Source organism: Ostrinia nubilalis, chromosome 10, assembly GCF_963855985.1.
Source record: "Ostrinia nubilalis chromosome 10, ilOstNubi1.1, whole genome shotgun sequence".
NCBI classification, from domain to species: domain Eukaryota; kingdom Metazoa; phylum Arthropoda; class Insecta; order Lepidoptera; family Crambidae; genus Ostrinia; species Ostrinia nubilalis.
In genome coordinates this window covers 11,318,789-11,341,325 of record NC_087097.1, presented here as the reverse complement: position 1 = coordinate 11,341,325, position 22,537 = coordinate 11,318,789, and the positions used below count along the sequence as shown (strand labels likewise).

The 22,537-nt window shown below is 36.5% G+C and overlaps 1 protein-coding gene and 1 long non-coding RNA gene across 4 annotated transcripts in view; one reads left to right on the top strand and one right to left on the bottom strand.

Moving 5' to 3' along the window:
* LOC135075259 (uncharacterized) overlaps positions 1-22,537 on the top strand; it is a 173,773-nt gene that overhangs the window by 149,187 nt on the left and 2,049 nt on the right. The gene's annotated exons all lie outside the window — the stretch shown is intronic.
* LOC135075249 (transmembrane protein 120 homolog) lies at positions 5-21,022 on the bottom strand. 3 transcript variants are annotated; one of them, XM_063969627.1, is made up of 8 exons: positions 20,824-21,021; positions 20,286-20,404; positions 19,284-19,457; positions 19,088-19,180; positions 18,691-18,908; positions 18,099-18,322; positions 8,257-8,409; positions 5-231 (listed from the first exon to the last, which is right to left on the bottom strand). In XM_063969627.1, exons 1-8 carry the CDS (start codon positions 20,884-20,886, stop codon positions 187-189), a joined length of 1,089 nt encoding a protein of 362 aa, XP_063825697.1. In that variant the 5' UTR covers positions 20,887-21,021; the 3' UTR covers positions 5-186. The 3 variants fall into 3 exon arrangements, with proteins under 3 accessions (XP_063825697.1, XP_063825698.1, XP_063825699.1); XM_063969629.1 differs by lacking the exons at positions 5-231; positions 8,257-8,409 and adding exons at positions 9,354-12,745; positions 14,115-14,204 and having other exon boundaries at positions 20,824-21,022; XM_063969628.1 differs by lacking the exons at positions 5-231; positions 8,257-8,409 and adding an exon at positions 9,350-14,204 and having other exon boundaries at positions 20,824-21,022.

Here is a 22,537-nt window from a genome sequence, read left to right as displayed (position 1 = left end):
CACATATTTTGTTAAATAACTATATTTACACAAGAGATATAACACCATAGTATACATATTCTTACAAATATTATGAAATACGAAAATATAAACTGTATTGAGTTCATTTATACAATCATTAGAGAAATAACCATTCATCATTTAAAACAGTTTTAGTAATCACATTTAGAAAGACCAATTAAAACATTATTCTGATTTTGGTTCCAATTTATTCTGTCTCCATTTTTGTTCCTGTAAATAATTATCAAATGTTTAAAAAAATATACTTATTTAAGCATTCATAGATTAATACCCTTAGCAGTTGTGTATAAAATATTTTATACATAGATGAGTTAGGCCAACAGATATTTCCGTTTAGATATTTTTTGGGTGATGGATGAAAGAATGGAAATTAATTTCGTTAAAATTTACTGGGAAAACCTATACCATATGTAAGAAAGAATGATAATACAGGGTGTTAGGTAAATGGGTATATGAGCCGACACTAGCCCATGTTAACATGGGCATACAAATGGTATGGTGAAGTCAGAAAATTGATATCATCATTTTAATTATTTTAATTTTCATACAAATCTGATTTTATAAATTTTATTTTGTATGAACATTTAAAAAATTAAAATGATGATATCAAATTTGTGAGTTCACCATACCATTTATATGCCCATGTTAACATGGGCTAGTGTCGGCTCATATACCCATTTACCTAACACCCTGTATATGCATAAAATTAAACCTAATAATACTGAATCATGCTAATGTACTTGCTACTATACTATTGCTAGTGTTCAAGTCTTCTTAACGACTTCATTTATGCTAAGTGCCTTTAATTTTTGCTATGGTGGAATGGTGCTCGCACTTTTGAAATAAACTCAACTAATAGGTACAAAATGTTGCTAAATAAATCAGGTAAATAATGAACCATATTACGGAAAATGGATTGGATTAGTTAGTTGAACCCTCAAAACCATAAAAAAACCTTAATCCCTAATAGGAGATAGCCAAAACCCGTTAACATTTAATTTACTTACCAACACCGTACCCAGAGGCGGGGCAAGACCTAAATTTGATGTGGGCAAGACAGATTTCGCGAGGCCTTGTTCTGTGGCGACTAGGGCTTGAATACCGGAATTCCGGAATTTCGTAACTCCGGAATTCCGGATAGGTTTTTTCCGATATTTCAATTCCGGAACTGAAGCCAATAACGTATTCCGATATTGAAATTTTTCATAAATTATTTTAAGTTTTCAAAATGATTATACCACGGTCACCTAACCTGTTAATAGCTCAACCACAGGATAGTTCCACCAAGAGCTAAGCTAACTCGACAATATATCGAAGATATTGTAGGGTTTTGATCAAATAAAGAACGTTTTCTTGATAAAACAACCAGTTTTATTGGGAATTCACAATCGTTCACAATTTGCACGCAAAGAGAAAAAACAGAGGCGCCACAGAGAGTAGCGGCCAGAAAAGGAACTACTTGGGATGCGTTCCATTTCTATCACCCACCCCAGAACGCAATCCCATTCTAAATACACAAAACAAATGTTTATCTACTGTTGTCCCCTTAGTTAATATATCAGACACATTTTCTTTACCTTTTACATAACAAAACTTTAAACTTAAACTGTTAACATGCTCTTTAAGAAAGTGAAATCGAATGTCTATATGTTTGGATCGCGGTAGATAACAGTCGTTAGCAGTAAGCTTGATGGCGCTTTGGTTGTCGCTGTAGATGAGCAGCGCGCGGTCGCGTCGCCCGCCCAGCTCTCCCTGCAGCTGCCGCAGCCACAGCGCCTCCTGCGCCGCCGCCGACATGGCCATGTACTCCGCCTCGGCCGTGGAGAGGGCCACGGTTTGTTGTTTGCGCGAGCCCCAAGAGATGGCGCCACCCTGCAAAACAAAAATATAACCCGTGCAAGACCTTCGGTCCCGGGTGTCGCTTGCCCAGTCGGCGTCACAGTAGCCTGTGATTTCATCTTGACCATTCTTGGTATAAATTAGTTTGTAGTGTTTTGTGCCCTGTAGGTATCTCATTACTCTTTTTACAGCTGCCCAGTGTTCAGATTTAGGTTCCTTATTGTACCTACTGAGGGCATTCACAGCAAACGATATGTCTGGTCTCGTTCCCTGAGCGACATACAGCAAACAACCTATTGCATGCTGATAAGGACAATCATATGTAGCTTCATCATTGTTGTTGAATTTCAATCCAGCTTCTATAGGAGTTTTTACTGGTTTACTGTTAGTCATATTGAATCTTGATAATATTTCATTTATGTACTTCTCCTGATCTAACATTATTGTGTCTCCATCTCTAGTTATGTTGAAGCCCACACATTGCTTTGCAGAACCCAAATCTTTCATATTCAATTTTGTACTTAGGTTTTTCTTCAGTTCTTCAGTATTTGCTGGCAGAGAGCTGAAGATTATTATGTCATCGACCCATACTGCAAGAAAAATTCCTCTATTGATGTCATAATAAACACAGGGATCAGTCTTTGATTGTTCTATTCCCATCTCTTTCAGCACTAGGCTCAGCTTAATGTTCCACAGCCTGCTCGCCTGTTTGAGACCATAGATAGACTTGAGTAAGTGGCATACCTGGTTTCCTTCATTGTACATCTCCGGTTGTAACATATATATGTCAGTGTCTATGTTTCCTTGTAAGAAAGCAGATACAGCATCCATCTGATGTATCTGTAAATTATGTTGTGCTGCTAGTGCAAACAAATATCTGATGGAAGCATACCTCACTACTGGAGAGTAGATTTCCTGGTAATCTATGCCTGGCTTCTGCGCATAACCTTTTATGACCAGTCTTGCCTTGTGTCTAATTATATTTCCTTGTTGATCAGTCTTTGTTTTGAATACCCATTTGCTTGACAATGCCTTTTTATCAGGTGGTAGGTCTACAAGCTCCCACGTGTTGTTTTCCATCAAAGATGCATACTCTTCATCCATTGCCTTTTTCCACTCACAAGAATGTGGGGATGATAAAGCTTCTTCTACATTTTGTGGATCAGAAACACCTGTATAAAGGCATAACAATCCCTTCTTGTCTTGGTGATCTTTATTACGTGGTCTCAGTGTGATGTTACTTGTTGGTTGTACCTGCTTCACAAACTGTCTCGGGGGTTGATAGCTGTCATCAAGGTCACCGGTGTCAGTTTCATATTCACTCGAGTCTTCGGCTCCACTCAAGATAGACCCAACAACTGATCCGCTGTCTTGAGGGTTGACAGGCTCCTCTGGTGAATTGCTCTGTTCAGAACTGACATGTTCCTCCGACTTGGCCAACACATCTTCAGTGGGATTAACTGAAATGGAACATTCATTAGTTTGTTTCACATTTTCAAAGAAAACAACATCACGGCTCTTTGTAACCTGGTGAGTCTGTGGGTTCATAATGCGATAACCCTTAGTGTTTTCGCAGTAGCCCACGAAAATCATCTCAGTGGATTTTTTATCCCATTTTAAGCGTCGTTCCTTAGGTATGTGTACCATCACCTTTGAACCAAATATCCTCATGTGCTTAATTTGGGGTTCTTTTCCTGTCCACATTTGGTATGGTGTCACATCTCCTATAGCCTTAGTTGGCGATCTATTTATGATGTAAGCCGCGGTCGCCACAGCTTCAGCCCATATTGGTTTCTCTAGGTTAGCAAAAAACATCATACACCGAGCCTTCTCTACTATGGTCCTATTCATCCTCTCGGCAAGTCCATTTTGCTGAGGGGTGTAGGGGGTTGAGGTCTGGTGGGTAATCCCACAGCTAGTTAGGTACCTTTCAAATGTAGTGTTGCAATACTCTTTCCCATTATCGGTTCTTATGGCTTTAATTTTATAATCTAACTGATTTTCTACTTTCCTTTTGAAATCCTTGAAAACTTCCAACACATTTTGTTTATCTTTAAGGAAATAGATGTGAACCATTCTTGTGAAATCGTCTATGAAAGAAATGAAATATTTCATACCTCCATAAGATGCAACTTCCATCGGCCCGCACAGGTCCGAGTGTATCATCTCCAACGGCTTTGTTGTTCTGGTACCTACATGTTTGAAAGGCAACCTTGTCTGTTTCCCCTCATAGCAGGCAGTACACTGAATATCTTTCTGCGGATCCTGTGTTAGCACAACCCCCTCAGCACAGTCAGGCAATTTCTTCAGAGCTGAAACATTCAAATGGGCCATCCGAAGATGCCATAAATTAATATCATTTGATTTGTTACATACCAAGTTTGCAGTTTCATCATTTATGTGGGTATTCAAAACATATAATTTATCTGTCAAGGTGGCAGAGCACAGCAATTTCCCATTAGCATTTGTGATGTTACACCCTTTCTCATTGAATGACACCTTGAAACCATTCTTAGTAATTGTGCTCACTGACAACAGGTTAGCTGCTAATCCAGGTACATAAAGTACATTTTTCAACTGAATATTTCCATGTTGTGAAATATGTATGCTGATATCTCCAACACACTCCACTGACAATGGTTCTCTGTTAGCCACTGTGACAGTTTTCACTGATGAATCATGAATATTGTACATCCAATCTTTGTTACTGCACATATGCATCGAAGCTCCGGAGTCAATAAACCACTTTTCACTTCTTTTACCTGAAAAAGCTGAAAAGGCTGCAATAAATCCTTCCTGTTTATCACTCTCCTTGTTCACTGTTTTCTTTGGATTTTTGCAGAACTTAGCCAAGTGTCCAAAACCATTACAGTTGTAGCATCGGGGACCCTTGTATTTGTTTGGTGGCTTTGACTTGTTGAACTGTTTATTCTGATTCTGATTTTTCTTGGAATTAGAGTACAATGCACTGCTTGAACTTTCAGTTTTCACTTCTTGAAGCAATTTTGTTTTTATAAAGTCGGCACAGATTCTGGCACCTGAGTTCTCTAACCCCATTATCATGGGTTTGTAATCATCTGATAGACCGGCCAACATTAATGTGCCCAGCCATTCATCGTTCACTTCGAAACCTATACTTCTAAGTTTATGTGCAGCACTCATTATTCTACTCACATAGTCTTCTATTCCTGAGCTTGATTCAAGTGAGGTATTTATAAGTTCCTTCAACAAACCCACTTTTCTTGTTAGCCCGTTGTCATCAAAGGCTTTGTGCAAATTGTCCCACACCTCCTTGGCGGTTCTACACTCCTGAACGTGTACATAGTTTTGAGTGTTGATCAACAAGATGAGTTTGGATCTGGCCTTCACATCCTTCACTGGGTCGACGGCTTTTCCTGCACTTTGCTCTATGCAGTCCCACAGGTCTTCGTGCTCCAGATATGTTTTTACACCAAATTTCCACGTGGCGAAATTTTCTCGTCCATTCAACTTCTCGATGTGAAACATATTTGAGCTCGACATGGTGTATTTTCACCATACGCAGAATATTTTCTTGACCACGCCAACCGGGTAACCTCAAAGTTTTTACTGATCTTATTTCCCTCGGTAAAACTGGTAAAACTGCGGAATTCTTTATTTGCAACTACGCTCTGCTACCATGTAGGGTTTTGATCAAATAAAGAACGTTTTCTTGATAAAACAACCAGTTTTATTGGGAATTCACAATCGTTCACAATTTGCACGCAAAGAGAAAAAACAGAGGCGCCACAGAGAGTAGCGGCCAGAAAAGGAACTACTTGGGATGCGTTCCATTTCTATCAGATATCCCGGACATCAGCCTATACGAGATTAGGATGGCTCTCATACAACTAAAAAACAACAAGGCACCGGGTGATGATGGAATAACCTCGGAGCTTCTGATCGCGGCGGGTGGAAAACCGATACTGAAAGTTCTTCAGAGACTCTGTAACTTCGTCTTCTCCAGGGAATAATGCCAGAGGCATGGAACAGAGGCGTAGTGGTGTTTTTCTTCAAGACAGGGGTAAAAGCCTTATTAAGGAATTACAGGCCCATCTGGGTTCTGAGTCATGTCTACAAGCTGTTTTTGAGAGTCATCACGAATAGTCTCGCGCGTAGGTTCGATGACTTATAGCCTCTCGAGGAAGCCGGTTATCGAAAAGGTTAACAGTACCATATACCACATCTATACGCTACGGCAGGTTATACAGAAGACCGAAGAGTCTAACTTGCCATTATGACTGGCGTTCTTGGACTATTAGAAGGTCTTTGAGCCTGGCTGAGCACGAGGGCGATTCTATATTACGTTATAATACGTCGAATCCAACTCGGCTGGGGAGCGTACGAGAAACTACATAACATCTTTTCAACCAAAACACCTCAGTACTCAAAGACGAAAGTCTACAATTAGTGAGTGTTACCAGTAGTAGTGATGACATTATGTTTTGAAAACGTGGCCTCTCACTATAAATAGGCCTTATAATAAGCTCAAAGTTGTACAGTGTGCTATGAAGAGGGCTAATGCTCGGTGTTTCTTTTCGAGATCGAACCAGAAATATGGAGATTACTACAGTCGCCTGACATATCGGTCGGATTTGCAAGCTGAAGTGGCAATGGGCAGGGCACATAGTACGTAGAACAGACGGCCGATGGGACAAGGTCCTGAAGTGGATGCCACATACGTGTACATGTTTGTCGGGTGGCGCTTTCTTTTTTTAACCAACTCCGGAACTAGTTCCGGAATTCCGGAGTTGAGTGCCCAATATCGGAAATCAGTTCTGGAATTGAAAACTATCCGATTTTGCAAGCCCTAGTGGCGACCTGAAGACGGATTTTATGAAATAATAAAAAAAAGGGTCAAAGGTCTATACATACTATACAGTTTCTGATTTCTTGATTCAGTGATTATTTTTAAAGGAATATTGCGCCAAAGAATAATGTTCGTCACTTAAAACCGTGTTGTTGCTTAATTTTGTGTCTGATTATGGCTGAATTTGTTTGGAAAAAAATATATTTTTATTTTTAACTACATTGTTTAGCTATCAAGAATTTATATTTAATAGTCAATGTTCGTATTGTGATATTGTCATCTCCACCTTGTATACATTTTTTCAAAATTTTTGATGCGCGAGGCCCCTTGTACCGCGAGGCCGTAGGCGGTGGCCCACGTCGCCTACGCCTTACGCCGCCTCTGACCGTACCTCACACCTGTCGCGCTAGTGGAGGGACCTACGTACACAGACAGACACTACATAACTCAACCAAAGTTATAAAAAACATTAACAAATCAATACATAAACATTTAAAAAATTCAAACTTCACAATCACGGCACAGCACACATCCGCACCCAATATTAGAGTAGAGAAACTTCTTCGAAATGTATGAAAATTTTAAACAACTAGGTACCTCTGTACTGCAAATGAATGGTTCTTCGCACGCTCTACCTACCTAATAATATTGGAAGTCTGTTGTACAACTGCGATTTCTAGGTTACTTTTATTGAAACTTACAAGATGTTCAGCTCGTCTAAAGAGATGTTACTTTCAGAGCGTCGTCTATTTCTGATGAGCTAACAGGATGGAATAGGATCAATATTCCTCCACCACTTAGTTAAGTGATGATACGCCAAATTAGAAGGTATTGTTATTTAATTACTAGATTGATGTATTATTTAGTTACTTTAGTATTTTAAGATTTAAAATGAAGTTTATCTCTAGGACTATTTTATTGTGGTTTTATTTAGTTACTTTTTTAAGATTTAAAATGAGGTTTAACATTTCCGTACCCTGATTCAGTAAATTGTGATAAAAATAAGCCCTTTACATACACATATACAATAATATATAACAACGATTATACATATTGATAACCACGTAAATACCTCATAAAACCAAAATAATTTTAATTTAGTCTTGTCAAATAAGTCAAACATGGATTTTTAAATAGCAAAACATGTATAAAACCACCAGTAGGACCATAATAATAAAATTATCCATATCCAGATAGATATGTTTAAAATATACGACAATACTGCAGCAGACGGCACCTAACATGCATTCGAAGCTCCGCCCATAAGGAGTGGGTGGAGCTTCATAGGCAAAATAAGTAATTCAAGCCAAACCGAGTTCCAACTAAACATTGTCTCTGCTATGACACAGTTATAGACCTAAATATGATACAAATAAAATATTATTTTGTATGAACAGCTTCGGTATGTAAAGTGCAACGATGATGATTGCTAATGTTCTTAAAAAACGTTACATAGCGAATTCCAGTTCATACAAAGTTTTAGCGACATTTCTATAACCAATAAGCACTAGACAAAGTTCGTTGGAGTATGCAGCTTGGTTAACCCTAAAAACAATCTGTGCACGTACCAGCACGGCGAGCTCATTGGAGAGGCGGTATGCGATGGCGCGCAACCTATATCGGAGCTTCATGCTACTCTGCGTTTTCTTTTTCAGAGTCTGCAGTATTGTGTACATGTTGAAACAGTGCAACATAAGGAACAAAACCGCTAGGTAAGGCACCTGTCGAATGTCGCAAATGTAAATAAAAAGAAATCACAAAGCATCATTAAACTAAAAACAATTTATTAATTTAGCGAAGCAATAAATCAACAAATTACAAATTAATATCAAAAGAAATCAGTACAGTAAACGTGTAAGTACTAACATCACAATTAACCATTGTATTTCCTAAGCGTAGAATTAAAAATGGTTTAAATAGTTTGATATAAATCAAAGTGTAATAATAATGTATCATGTTAATCCTGAGATATTATGTTAAGCAAAACTTACTTTTACTACCTAAATATATGTGTGTCTACCTACATTTATTTATTTTTAAATTACAGTAGGTAAAACACATGAAAAATAAGGTGTTTGTTAGGAATAAATGAGATTATAACTAATTCATAAAATTAAAATTAATTTGACAAAGATATTCGAATTTTAGACATTTGTCTAACATTACTAGTTATTCATAGATAGGTTACATTAAGTTCCAAATATACATTCAAGCTATAAAATATGCCTCGACAGAAATATGACTAGTCCTGTTCTTAATTAATCAATGATTTTAAAACAATATTATCTTGGTTATTTGATTTGAACGCTTACAATATTTTTAACATTAGTCGATCTGGCTTCGTTTAAAAACGTACAATGGTTGAGCCACAAACTGTATTAACTAAGAAAAACAAATAGGTATACAAAAAATAATCACAGAAAAACCGAACTAATAAACAAAATCAAATACCAAATCAATCAATATTTGTGCCTTTTAAAACGCAATTTAATAGCTGGTGTAGAAAATCTAAGCCCTGATAAAATAGAAAGCACGACATGGTAGGATATATTTTCATTTAATTAGATTTTAGCTTGTTATTGATTGGTTAAAATATAGTTTTGTTTGAGCATCGTTTATGATCGTTTTAAAATTCTAGTTATAACATAGACTATATAAGGTGTTATTTTTTGTACTGATCATACTTTACCAACGCATCTAATAAAATCATACAAATACAACCCAAGTGTTTTTAAAAAAAAATTCAGGCTAGTTTTCGAGTAAAACGACAAAGAATGTTTCGAAAAAAATAAAAAATAAATCATCCTTTGAGCGCGGTGAGTATTCGTTTGTACGCACTATCGTAGTAGCCGGCCGAGGGCAACGACCTGCCACGTGCCGCGCCGCGTGAGTCGGCCATATTGATATCGCTCGCTGCCATGCCAGTCGCTCCGCGCCCACAGCCCGCGCCGAGCCGCCGATCGGCATGCGGGAGCGCAACAACATAAATAAATCGTCCCAGTCCGTCCAATGCGCCCAAACGTATTGCAGTGTATGTGTGATTTATTACAATGCCGCGCTTGATCAATAACAAAACGCAGGTGAAATTATGTTTCGGGCACACTAACTGGCCGACGAGAAACATTGACGAGTCGAAAACCTTCATTGCTTGTTTGGAGCCGCGCAGCGCTTCAGGGAGCGCAGCCGTATCCTGACTTGACGAGATTCCGTGCGCTTCGAGGACGAAGTTCTGGATTTCAATTTCAATCACCGGCACAGTGCTGGCGGTACCCAGATGCGAGCGCCGCAGACGGCGGCTTTTGCGTAAAAATACGGAATGCCTTATCAAGTTGTTGCCAAAGGGCCACGACCGCGACCTAGTTCTATCGATGGTTATTGCGGAAGTCTACCTAGGTACATACCTACAGTGTGATTTGGACAGATGAGTGCTTGTTTACGCGAAAGGGACTTTTTCCGTAAAAAAGTTAGTGCGCGAATTGTGAATACAACATCCGACGTGGTGTCTAGTGAACAGCAAGCAAGTGTGCAGCCCGAAAGCATTACCTCAATTCGATCGTGGCTAGATTAGACAGTGCTAGACAGTGTTTACGTGAACATTCAACAAAGGCTTGACGTTCAAAATGTATTGTGATTAGTGTAATAATAACCTAGGAACTTTAAATAACAACATTCAAAATAGGTAAATGTGTGAATAAGTAAAATCAATGAATCTAAAGTGTGATGGCAAATCATAATTTAGGAATTAAAACCAGGAAAATTGATCAGTGTTTTATTTACAACACCTATTCATATTCAATATTAGGGTGCATTTCCACTGAAGCGAAGCGAAGTAGTAATAGGTATGTACCTATCAATTTTTTATTACGTCTCTAAATAAATTGCGTAGGCATTACGAAACCGTAGATATTGAATTCCAATTTCTATCCTTTTTTAAATTTCTAGTTTAACGCGGATGATTCGCCTCGGTTCGTTGGAAAAGTCCCCCGCTATTACACTAATGAAAATACACTTATTTACCTACTTATGTAGCTAGATTTTGTTTCTCCCAGCGCGTAGTACCTATTAACATGACGTAACATCGTACATACTCACGAGTGATAATTTTTGGTAACGTAGGTTTAGTGTAATCTAACCTTTATGTGTGTGAACGTTGAATGAATGCGCGCGGCCATTGTTCGTACTCGTATGAATGAAATGAGTAAAGAAAGAGAGAGAGGCAGTGAGTGAAGACAGGATGGTTGTAAAAATAATATCTTTTTTTTGTTAGGAAAAGTAAAAACAAAAACTAGCCTGAATTTTTTTTTAAAAACACTTGGGTTGTATTTGTATGATTTTATTAGATGCGTTGGTAAAGTATGATCAGTACAAAAAATAACACCTTATATTATAGCCGCGCCATCTGGTGATGGCGCGATATAATATAGGTGCAACCACCAAATTGGCGCCACTGTCGAGTAAGGTAAAAGGTCTTTCATGGACCACTCGTCAGTCAGGGGTGCCAACTGTTGAACGCAATTAAGGAAACCCTCATTTGAGAATCACGTAACTTCGTGCGCAACTGTGAAACTACAATTTTTTAAGTGGCTACCGAGTGGTGATTAATATGGTGCCATATATTTTCGCGTAATTAAAGCGTGAATTACTTATGCATCTCCATTTGAACCTAGCTACGTTGTTATCATTCGTTACAAAATCACAATAATAACTACATTCCACTATAACTGCTCATACTATGCGATTTCCTATCATTAGAGACGATTTATACAGTCTCACCCAACTTGACAATGTGCTATAAATAAATGGACCGCTATACAGGGTGTGGTTTTGAAAAACAACGCCCATCTAAGGGGTGGTAGTACACATGAAAGTAATTACAAGAAAAATATAAATAACATTCTAACTAAATATTTTATGAGTAAAAAACCTTGTTCAAACGTCTCCTAAAACTTTCAAGACGGCGCTTATTACCGCCCCCACCACCCCCGCCGCCCTGGGAGAGCGGGGGGGACTTTTCCTATAGTTCGCCCGCGTAATAATACCATTTTCCTGATTTCATGGACTTTTCCATGATTTTTTTTATTATTTTTTTGGCTTCAGTGTCGTGTATACTACCACCCCTGAGATGGGCGTTGTTTTACAAATCCACACCCTGTATAACAGCATAGATTGCTAGAATTCTCAACAATAAATTACCATATAATATAATTAACTACGAGACTCTCACATCATGCAATAAATAAACCATTCATGCAAACTTTGTTTAGACTAATATTATAAATCTAAGTATTCGATTCATTTTGGCACAACTCTAGATCTCTTTTAATTGTGATACTTCATACTACTATACATATAAATACATACATTCACAAAAGTAGAAAATAAAATTAGCAAATACACATATATAATCTAAATCATATAACTAAAATCATATCCATCATCATCATCGTTGAACACTGCGTAATAAGTATGTGTTCTAGGTATAATAAAAAAACAGTAAAATTACATCATAATATTAGTTATGTCCTTGCATTCTAATTTTATTGTGAGACAGTATTGTTTCAGTTACCTGTCAAAGTACTTGTATTTAAGTATATTTTTAAAACACGATGAGATTTTCTATTTTATAGCATCTAGAAAACCGATTCTATGTAAGACCCATTATTGAGTTCGTGCGTTTTTGTTCGTTTTAGTTCGATTGGAGCTATACTACAACTAAAATTATAAACATATTACGTACTTTAATAGCGCTAAAATATCTGTTTTATAACAATTATTTTAGACAATGCAAATTATAAATAGACAAACAAACTAAAGTTTACTAGTCTACCACCTAGCATTTGAATTGGGCGATGGGAAATAACCTAATTTTAAAATCTCACCAACTTATCTAATGATGATCCGAATTTTTATTTTAATATTTTTTTCTTGTAGCTCCAAAAGCTAGGTGATAGATAGTCTAGGTTGGTCCACGTGAAATATTTACTACATACTTATACATTATACATAAATATAACTGTCTGCGAAAGTGCTGCCACCATCATTTTTCTTTGTTTAATCCTGTGAATCATTTCATTATGTTAGAAAGATTTTTTTTTACATTATTTTTTATGGGTGTGTGTATGGCAATTAGCTTTGTTCCTCTTTAGGTTTTTCATCAACATTAAAAAATTATCGACTCTTGATTCAAAGCTATTAACATTAAATCGGTAGCGCCACTACACACCAGACAGCCAAAGTAATAAAGAAATATAAAATAGACATGGTAATTAGGAAATAAAAAAACATGCAAATAGGTATGTAGTTAAAATGTTAGTAGGAAATAACCAATAATAAAATCACAAAGTATTTAATGGGTGCAGCACTTACGCGGAGTTATGGGCATTTATGCGTTCAAATTCGGTACTAACATTTTCTAAATATACTAAAGTTGTCCAAGAAGAAAACGACAGTAATTTTATAAACAACTACCTACATATATTATTTTTATTAAATTGACTAAGTTCGTCATACCTTACCATAACATTACCATAAATTTCATCGTTTTCTTGTTAGAACATCGATATAACGGTGAACGAAAAAAGTATTATAGCAAATTGGATGAATCTGATCTATTTTCACCCAATTTTGACACAGATTCACAACCTTTTGGTTTTCTGGGTTAGATTGTTGGTAAATTGTGTCAACCACCTAATCTATTTGTCTTTGCCATATAGACCCAGTTACCTAATTTAAATCTGGTCAGTAATTTTACTAATATAACATTCGAACCAAAGAATATAACAGTAATCATATTGCAATTTAGTCTCTGGTCATAAATAAAAGAAAAAGAAAAATTTCGTCCACTAAGATTACAAAGTGACAGTCTAACTTCAAATTACTGGCTCAAATTAAAAACTGAGTTTAATATTGGCTGCGTTTAGCGGAAAATATCGCTTGTTAGAAATTGTTAGCAACATGGCGATCGCCATGAGAACCGCCGAAACTTTAACATGTTTTCGGCTAGGACACGTTTGCTAAACTTCAAAAGTCACGATATCTGTGGGTCTAGACAAAGTGCAAATTATAATCGCAAAGCAGTCGAAAAGTGGTCGAAAAGCCCCTTTTTTGTATGGAGTTTTGACGGATTCGATTTTCGATTCGATCAAAAAGTGCGTTTTGTCTAGGGGGGCTGTGCGTTATCCCATACATTTTTTTGACAGTGACAGCACTTACCGCTAAAACGCCGCCACTTTACTTACTAGCGCTAGCCAGCGCTATTTTCCGCCAAACGCAACCATTGTCAGTGCAGTGTGTGTGACAAGTTTCTATTTTAGGGGTTGCCATTATTCTTTGTTCGTTCACTGTTACCAGACAATCGCTACTACTATGACACACATACATAAATGCGTGCAGTGAAGGTTTCTGCAGTCGGGCACTCTCACAGTACCTGCTCGTTGAGTTTCTGCGGTATCACTATGAGGGTAGTCAGCGTATTGCCGATTCCGAGCGACAGGAACGACATGCTTAAAGCTGGCACCTGTTGTTTGTTTGTTGGGGGGAAACATGTTTTATATTCGAGAATTAGAGTCCATTTTTAAAGCTCCTATGAGCTCTATGCTCTTTAAAATAAGTTTCTTATAGACTACTAAGCAACTTTTCTGTGATAAAAGGTGGTCATTTGAGTAAGGGGACTGTTTTTTTCTTCGTTATCATCGTTATATTTTGTATTGTTACTACTTTAACTCTGTCAAAATCATTTTATTTCGCTTACGATAGATAATGTTTCAGTACCTTACTAAAATGATTAACTTTCACACAATACCTCACCTCTCAGAGTTATTATGCAACCACACTATGCTAAAGAAAGTTGAATACTTTTAATAAATGTGCCACCAACTTAAATAGCTTGCCAGTGTCCAGTGCCGGATTAAGCCAGCGCGGGGCCTGTAGCAAACTTCTATCAAGGGGCCCTTGGTTTGCTTTAGGTTCTCAAGTTTAGGGTATTAAATGAAACAAAACTGTTACAAATGAACTTTTCTTGATTACAGTGGGCAAAAGACAATGCCGGAAAATGGCGTCTTTTTTTTTTTCGCGCGGCCATCGACCAAACCATGTTTTTTGGTTACAAAATAGTGTAATAAACCAAACTTACTATGACATGTATACCTCTAAACTCAGTCTGAACTGAGTTACGAGCATTAGAAGTTTGATGTTTTACAAACTACGATTTGCTTTTTGCGCGCAAGTTTTGTAAGAAATTGCAACAAAATAGTGACGTTTATTTTATTGCGCTGATTCTGCTCCACACTGATGGCTAGAGCCTATAATTGATGTTATTGTTTGTTTACATATAAAATGTCACTATTTTGTTGCAATTTCTTACAAAGCTTGCACGCAGAAAGCAAATCTAGTAGGTACCTATGTAAAATCATGAAACTTCTAATGCTCGTAACTCAGTTCAGACTGAGTTTAGAGGTATACATGTCATAGTAAGTTTGGTTTATTACACTATTTTGTAATAGAAAAATAAGGTTTGGTCGTTGGCCGCGCGAAAAAAAAAAGACGCCACCTTCCATACAAAATCTGGCATTGCCATTTAGAGATAACACTTTCAATAATATCAACTTCTTTAAGCAAATCATGCTCTATATTCAACAAAGTAAGATGATTAAGACGTTCTTGTCCCATCGTGTTCCTTACTTCATTTTAATACGTTTTAATGTTGAACGTTCGCCACTGCAGTTAGTGGTTAGGGAGGCGAGGTAGCTAAATGGCGTAATTCAACGGCGCCGTCGAGACCTATCAAAATCGAAAGATAAAATAATTTCGAAAAGAAAAGCTCGTATGGCAAAAACCATTTTAGCGGTGGGTTTGGCGTGTACGGTTTTTTAAAAATGTTAAAAAAAAACAGTTACTTGGGCATTCTCGAGCGCGTCAGATACGTATGCCCCGAGTGCCTCTGATAACAACGGTATACTAATCTGCCGGTTTGCGTGGTGGGGGTAGGCATATAAAATAGTCAAAAATGAAAAAAAAAAAAAATACTAAAGCGCGTCAGATTTTCGGAAGTAGGCCCCAAGGAAGCTCCCTTTAAAAAAACTGTCGATTTCGGCGTGACGATAAGTTACGATGAATTTTTGAAAATGCAAAAAAAAAAGTTTTTTTGAAATACTCGAGCGCGTCAGATTTTCATAGGGGAGGTTTATCTCGGTATCCTGAAAGCATATTTTTTTAATCTGACAAAAATGTTGGTGGGTTCTCTTAATCTGACCGAAAAAGGTTTTTTGGTTTCTTTTTTTTTTCCTTTCTTTCTCCTTGATAAAATGGGGAATTTAAGAATGTAATAAAATTACCTTTTTTGTTTATTTAAACTTTTTTTTTGTAAAATGTATCGTTCGCGACTTATATTCCGTAACGCGTTCTTAGGAAGACGAAATGGCTTCTCCACACATGCGGTCATGCGGAAACCGGCAGATTTTGTATTTTTAGTAAGTTTTGGATTATATTCTTCAAAATAAAAAATAAAAAAATCGCGCTCGAGAATGCCGGATTAACGTTTTTTTTTTTACAAGTTCGCGACCCTATAACTCGGCGGCGTCAAGGACTTATCGTCAGATTAGTTAAATTTAGTCTTTAAACACTAAAATCAACCCCCAATATCTTAATCTGACGCGCTCGAGTATTTCAGACTATCCATTTTTTTTTTACTAATCTGATCGTCTATCCCAGGCGCGCGTCACTACATAATAGAGCTAAATACTTTACTTTGGTTGTTCTATTAGGTCTAAGGTATCTCTCATATCTTAAACTGCCACGCTCGAGTATTGCCGAAAATTCCCCTATTCGCCTCCCTAACTATAGTGATCATGAGAGACATGTAAATAAATATTATGCTAAAACATTAATTTACAAATTGTTTTTTTTTAATGTGTTAGTTGGCAAAACAACGTAAAGCCAGACAACGCGCAAACAAGAGTCTTTATGGGCAACTAATAAAGCCATTAAAGCACTAAAATGTTTAGTATGAATTATTTCCGATTTAACTCATTTTTGTGTTTAATTCTACTGGCCTATTTAACAGTTTAATTATTTCCTAAGTTAAATATTTGCGAAACCTGTATTATGTCAAATGATTGTTTTAAAAGTAATATGTCTGCGAAATGAAAGTTTGTCAAATTATTAGGTTTTCAAACGTTGTTTGTAAAATGATCTTTGTCATACGTTTTTTGTTAAATAATAAAATTTAAATAGTTCGCCTGTTTTCTCGAAATATTGATAGTCTATATTATATTAAAATCGATTAAAAAAGTATAATCTCGGCTACGTAAACTCATAAAATAAATGTATACCTATAGAAAAAATAAAAATCTGGCCGCTTGAAGGGTAGAAATGTGGTATAGATGCTAGTCTAAATATATCGATTATAATATAATTAAACATTAGAACATTCACGTTAAAAAGTTCGTAAAATACCTACCTACTTATTTTTATGATTTAACGTGATGAAATCGAGTTTTAGATTTTCAAGTGAAAGTAAAGAATAGCCTAAGCGCTTCGCGTTTAAGGCATGCAAGATATTTTACGCTCCTATCTAAATTAATCTTTTTAGGGTTCCGGAACCCTTATAGATTCGTCATGTCTGTCTGTCTGTCTGTCCGTCCGTATGTCACAGCCATTTTTTTCAGAAACTATAAGAGCTATACTGTTGAAACTTGGTAAGTAGATGTATTCTGTGAACCGCATTAAGATTTTGATGCAAAAATAAAAAAATAATAAATATTGGGGGCTCCCCATACTTAGAACTGAAACTCAAATTTTTTTTTTCGTGAAACACATACGTGTGGGGTATCTATGGATAGGTCTTCAAAAATGATATCGAAGTTTCTAGAATACTTTTTTTCTAAACCGAATAGTTTGCGTGACAGACGCTTCCAAAGTGGAAAAAAGTTGGTCCCCCCCCCCTCTAACTTCTAAAATAAGAAAATGAAAAATCTAAAAAAAACATATGATGTACATTACTATAAAAACTACCAACGAAAATTGTTTTGAACGTGATCTAGTAAGTAGTTTTTTTTTAATACCTCGTAAATCGTAAACCGCTTATTACCGCGTAATCTTTCATACAAATAACTTAAATTAAAAAAAAAATGTCATAAATCAATGGTACGGAACCCTTTGTGCGTGAGTCCGACACGCACTTGGCCGGTTTTTTTATTTCGGTCAGACAGGCGTTGGAGCGCGGGGCCCCCAAATTCGCGGGGCCCGTAGCATTTGCTACTCTTGCTACGTGGCTAATCCGGCACTGCCAGTGTCACAAGAAATGACGTTATAAAATTAAAGCCTTGCTTCGAGAGTCATTACTATTCTATAGCATGTGAACTAGGACATTTAAGTTGGCGACACGTAGATATTTAAATAAAGTTGCACATACCTGCCACGTCGCACTCCGATGGAAGCTGATATTATACAGGGTGTATGCAATGTAAAGTTGGAATACATATCCGCCGAATAGAAATGGCAGTAGGTACGACAAACCACGCCACATCCATGAGTGGAAGCCCTCAATGGTAATGTCCATGTTATGCCGAGCCCCCAGGGCTTTCAGCCTGTATAGCACACCACTCTGATATCTGAATTGCATGAATTGAACGACACCTGAAAATGTAATAAAACAACACTGCACTTATGCAAAATAGATACTTGCTGCGGTTTAGGATGTTATTTTAGGATGTTATAAAAGTCGAAGGCTATATGTTAGCTGATTAATTTGTTAGTAATTTGGAGTCCAATCGAAAAACTAACTCTGACGTGTCGCGGCGTTTATTTTACGCCTACCCGCTGAGGATGCGCGCCACTATATAATATCGTCAATATTAACGATTGGACTTACTGTCTAATACGTTAAAATGTCTCGATAAAATAAAATAACGCCGCGTATCTTAGCAGGAGCAGGCTACCTTTTTGCCTTGAGATCTTATAGGTGTAGAACTTATTATAGACACCAAAAACTTAATCATACTTACTTATGTAAGCGATGAACCACATAAATGTGTGCCTGAACTCTTCCCACGCCTCGTTCTGTGGCCAAATGAGGAGTATGCCAGACACAATGGTGGAAATAAAGTGGTGAAGCCGCCACCAGCCCTTTATCCTCGATCCGTTCACTTTCAGAATGCTCTCGCGTATCGTCAACGTGCAGTAGTACCACACCAACAAGAATATCAGTATCAGTTGCAGCGGTCTTAAAAACATAATATATGTATTTATTTTATTAAATGTAACCATTCATTGCACATTAAACTAAACATTTTTATTGCAAAAGGGCATCTAATTCAATAACATAAGGTAGTCATAGTCATAAATCTTTGTTTATTTGGTTGGTGGTAGCCAGTTTAGATTTGAAATGGCAGAAATACTCACCTGAAATCTATGTACAAATTTGCAACAGCAAGAACAAATGCTATTGCACTCAATATCAGTTTGAATTTCTCATATTCATCCTTGTACTTAAACCTGAAAAAATTTAATTCATATTTTCATAAGAAAATACTCAGATTGTGAATTCATTACTTCACAATAAATGGCCATACGCTGGGTTTCATTCTAAAACACTTACTTGTCATTTTTATTCAAAATAGAAACATTGACATTTCCAAGTATAATACGGAGATACAGGCTGTTCTGTTTGGGCAGTGTGGTATTAATTTCATGCAGCATGGCTTTTCTTTTCATTATCTCTTTTTCCAGTTTGGCAAGGCGTTCATCTTTTGTAATACCCTTCTTATCAAATCTGTTTGTAAAAAAAAATATTATTAGAAGACTATGATAATACTTTAATGTAAAAAATAAGTATAATAATTTCACTTCTGGCCTAGCTTTCGTCTGCAGGGATTAAAGTCTGTCACAGAAAGCCTGTTGTACTATTGATTTACTTGTATTTTTCATTCAAAAGTAATAATTTTAATAAATGGTCACTGTCCTTCCCCAAGGTCACACCTATTTCAATACAAAAATTCATTCAAATTGGTTCAGCAGATAAGGCCTATTTTAAAACCACACATAAGTAGTTGGGAACAAAACTAATCTTCCAAGAACGATGTAATTTTGTATTATCATTGGATCATAATCCCTAGGTAGATAAATTAATAGGTAGATAGACAGATATCAGCTTCAATATTAAGCAATAAAAACCTACATTTGTCATAACTGTGCCAGCCTATAAATAAACATTTATTTAGATCATAATCATAAAGATATTTTTTTCAATATGGAAAGAACTTTATTCTTTTATATCTTTCCGCTGTGGCATCTTGTTTCAGAATATTTTTTTACGGTCACTAATTAACAAAAATGTTGTTTCTATATTTTATTAAAGCTTATCAGTATAGGTAAGGCATAAAATTAAATATTTTTATCTTGCCACCTCCCGAGATACTGATAATGATGTTAAGCCTCGAATTTAAAACTTTATTTATTACTTAATTATGTAATTCAAAGAAGAATTTCAGTTGAAAACTATTAATGTTCCTTACATTCTCAAGTTATTAGTTAAGAAACGTTTACAAGTAAACACAAATACGGAAACTATCCTTATCAAAGCGAACATAATTGATCTGACCTTTTGAGAGCATTTGCGATAATAGACATACGATACTTCTGGTGAGTGATCTCCTTCATGCACGTAGCCTGGAGCTCACCCACTTCCTCCAACTTCGTGACATACTCTTTATTTACCGTCTGGAAGCACCAATATTTTTATCATTCAGTTATAAATTCAATAATAAATCTGACACAGAATGAGGAAACAATATGTTTTAGGTATCAAAAATCAATATTATTTAAAGATCAATTTCAATAAAGGGAAAATATTTTACCTGCTATTGATAGAATGGAATAATTTATACTTGAAACAAAACGGACTTTTGTTATTTGAGGTAACGTTGGAAAAGTTTAAAATACTGTAAATAATGTGTGTTAACTACAGGATTCTATAAATCGATTCTATGACTACTGACAATGCTTAAACATTATTTCCTTTATTGTTATTTAGTTCCAAGACAAAGAACAATGTCTGAGTAAACAATAAATCAGAACCAAGTGGAAATGAGCAATTATGTTGAATGCATTGGTGGCACCATTTGGAAATCAGTCGTTACCTCGAGGCGCTTATAGTCCGCTGACAAATCCTCCCATTCCTTGAGACACTCTTCCACATCCATGTTTTGGATAATCCAGAATACCGGTCACTACTTTAGCCACGCGAAGCTTATAGAAATTCCGTCAAAATTCTATCCACATTCCCAAAAAATGAGCTCTCATTCTACTGTCACAGTGACAACTAGCAGCAGGTGACTGACAGGAAAGAGCTGTCAATGTCATATTGATAGTATATTTTTTTATATTCGTTTACAGCTTTGGGTTTCGTTTTTGGTTTTTCAGACCGATCTAATAAGTTTTTTACGTAATCAGGAAAGTAGAAAGCAAACAGCAAAGCGACCCAAATAATTTTCAATACCCAATCCGATACGATCCTTTACTCCCATCTGTTCCACATAGTAAATCTGTTATCTACCTCCTTCGGGCTTGCCATCGGGATGGTGAAAAGGGGCAATCCAATCCAACTGAAACTGTGCAAATCATTCGTATCGAATAAACCCTTTAGTGGCGCTTAAATTACTCATATATAGCCTGACCAGGAACATAAAACCCTGGCATAGAGGCGCGCGTCAATTGCATTTGATAGTCATAGCTGGGCATTAACTCGTTAATCCGTTAATCGTTAATTAACGAAGTTAACATTTCTATTAACGGATTAACTTTTAAGTTAACTTTAAAAAATGTTAACGGACTCGTTAACTTCCGTTAAATTATCCTAAGTCCGTTAATCGTTAATCCAGTACCTACTATTTACCAAAAAGATATAGCAGGCACGCTGAAAAACGCGTTCTGACAAGTACGTTCGGGCTTCCAGAAATTCCAGAACCCAAAACAACAGTTTTTGTAACCAGATCACTAACGACACTTGTTAGTATGTGTGGGACAACTCTTGCAACTGAATTTAAGAACAGTTTTCCTCAACCGATTGAGCTGAAATTTGGTATAAGGTACTTATGTAAGTACGATGACAATGCAATGTTATGGTACCATTGGGCTGGTCTGATGATGGAGTTATGAGGTGGCCATAGGAACTCCTAAATGAAACGGCGGCATCGCATCGAATTTGGGTTCGCTGGATTTGTCTTTTCGAGCACTTTGGTGCTGAATTGTTTGTAATTGAACCAAGGCTCTGAGATTGAGATACTACTAAAACCGGCCAAGTGCGTGTCGGACTCACGCACAAAGGGTTCCGTACCATTGATTTCGTTCGTTTCAGCCAAATGACGTCCACTGCTGGACAAAGGCCTCCCCCAAGGTTTTCCACAATGATTTATGAAATTATTATTTTTTAATTTAAGTTATTTGTATGAAAGATTACGCGGTAATAAGTGGTTTACGATTTACGAGGTATTAAAAAAACTACTTACTAGATCTCGTTCAAAACAATTTTCGTTGGTAGTTTTTATAGTAATGTAGGTACATTAAATGTTTTTTTTTAGATTTTTCATTTTCTTATTTTAGAAGTTAGAGGGGGGGGGGGGGCAACTTTTTTCCACTTTGGAAGCGTCTGTCACGCAAACTATTCGGTTTAGAAAAAAATGTTTTAGAAACCTCGATATCATTTTTGAAGACCTATCCATAGATACCCCACACGTATGTGTTTGATGAAAAAAATAATTTTGAGTTTCAGTTCTAAGTATGGGGAGCACCCAATATTTATTTTTATTTTTTTATTTTTGCATCAAAATAAAATAATAATAATAATAAAAAATA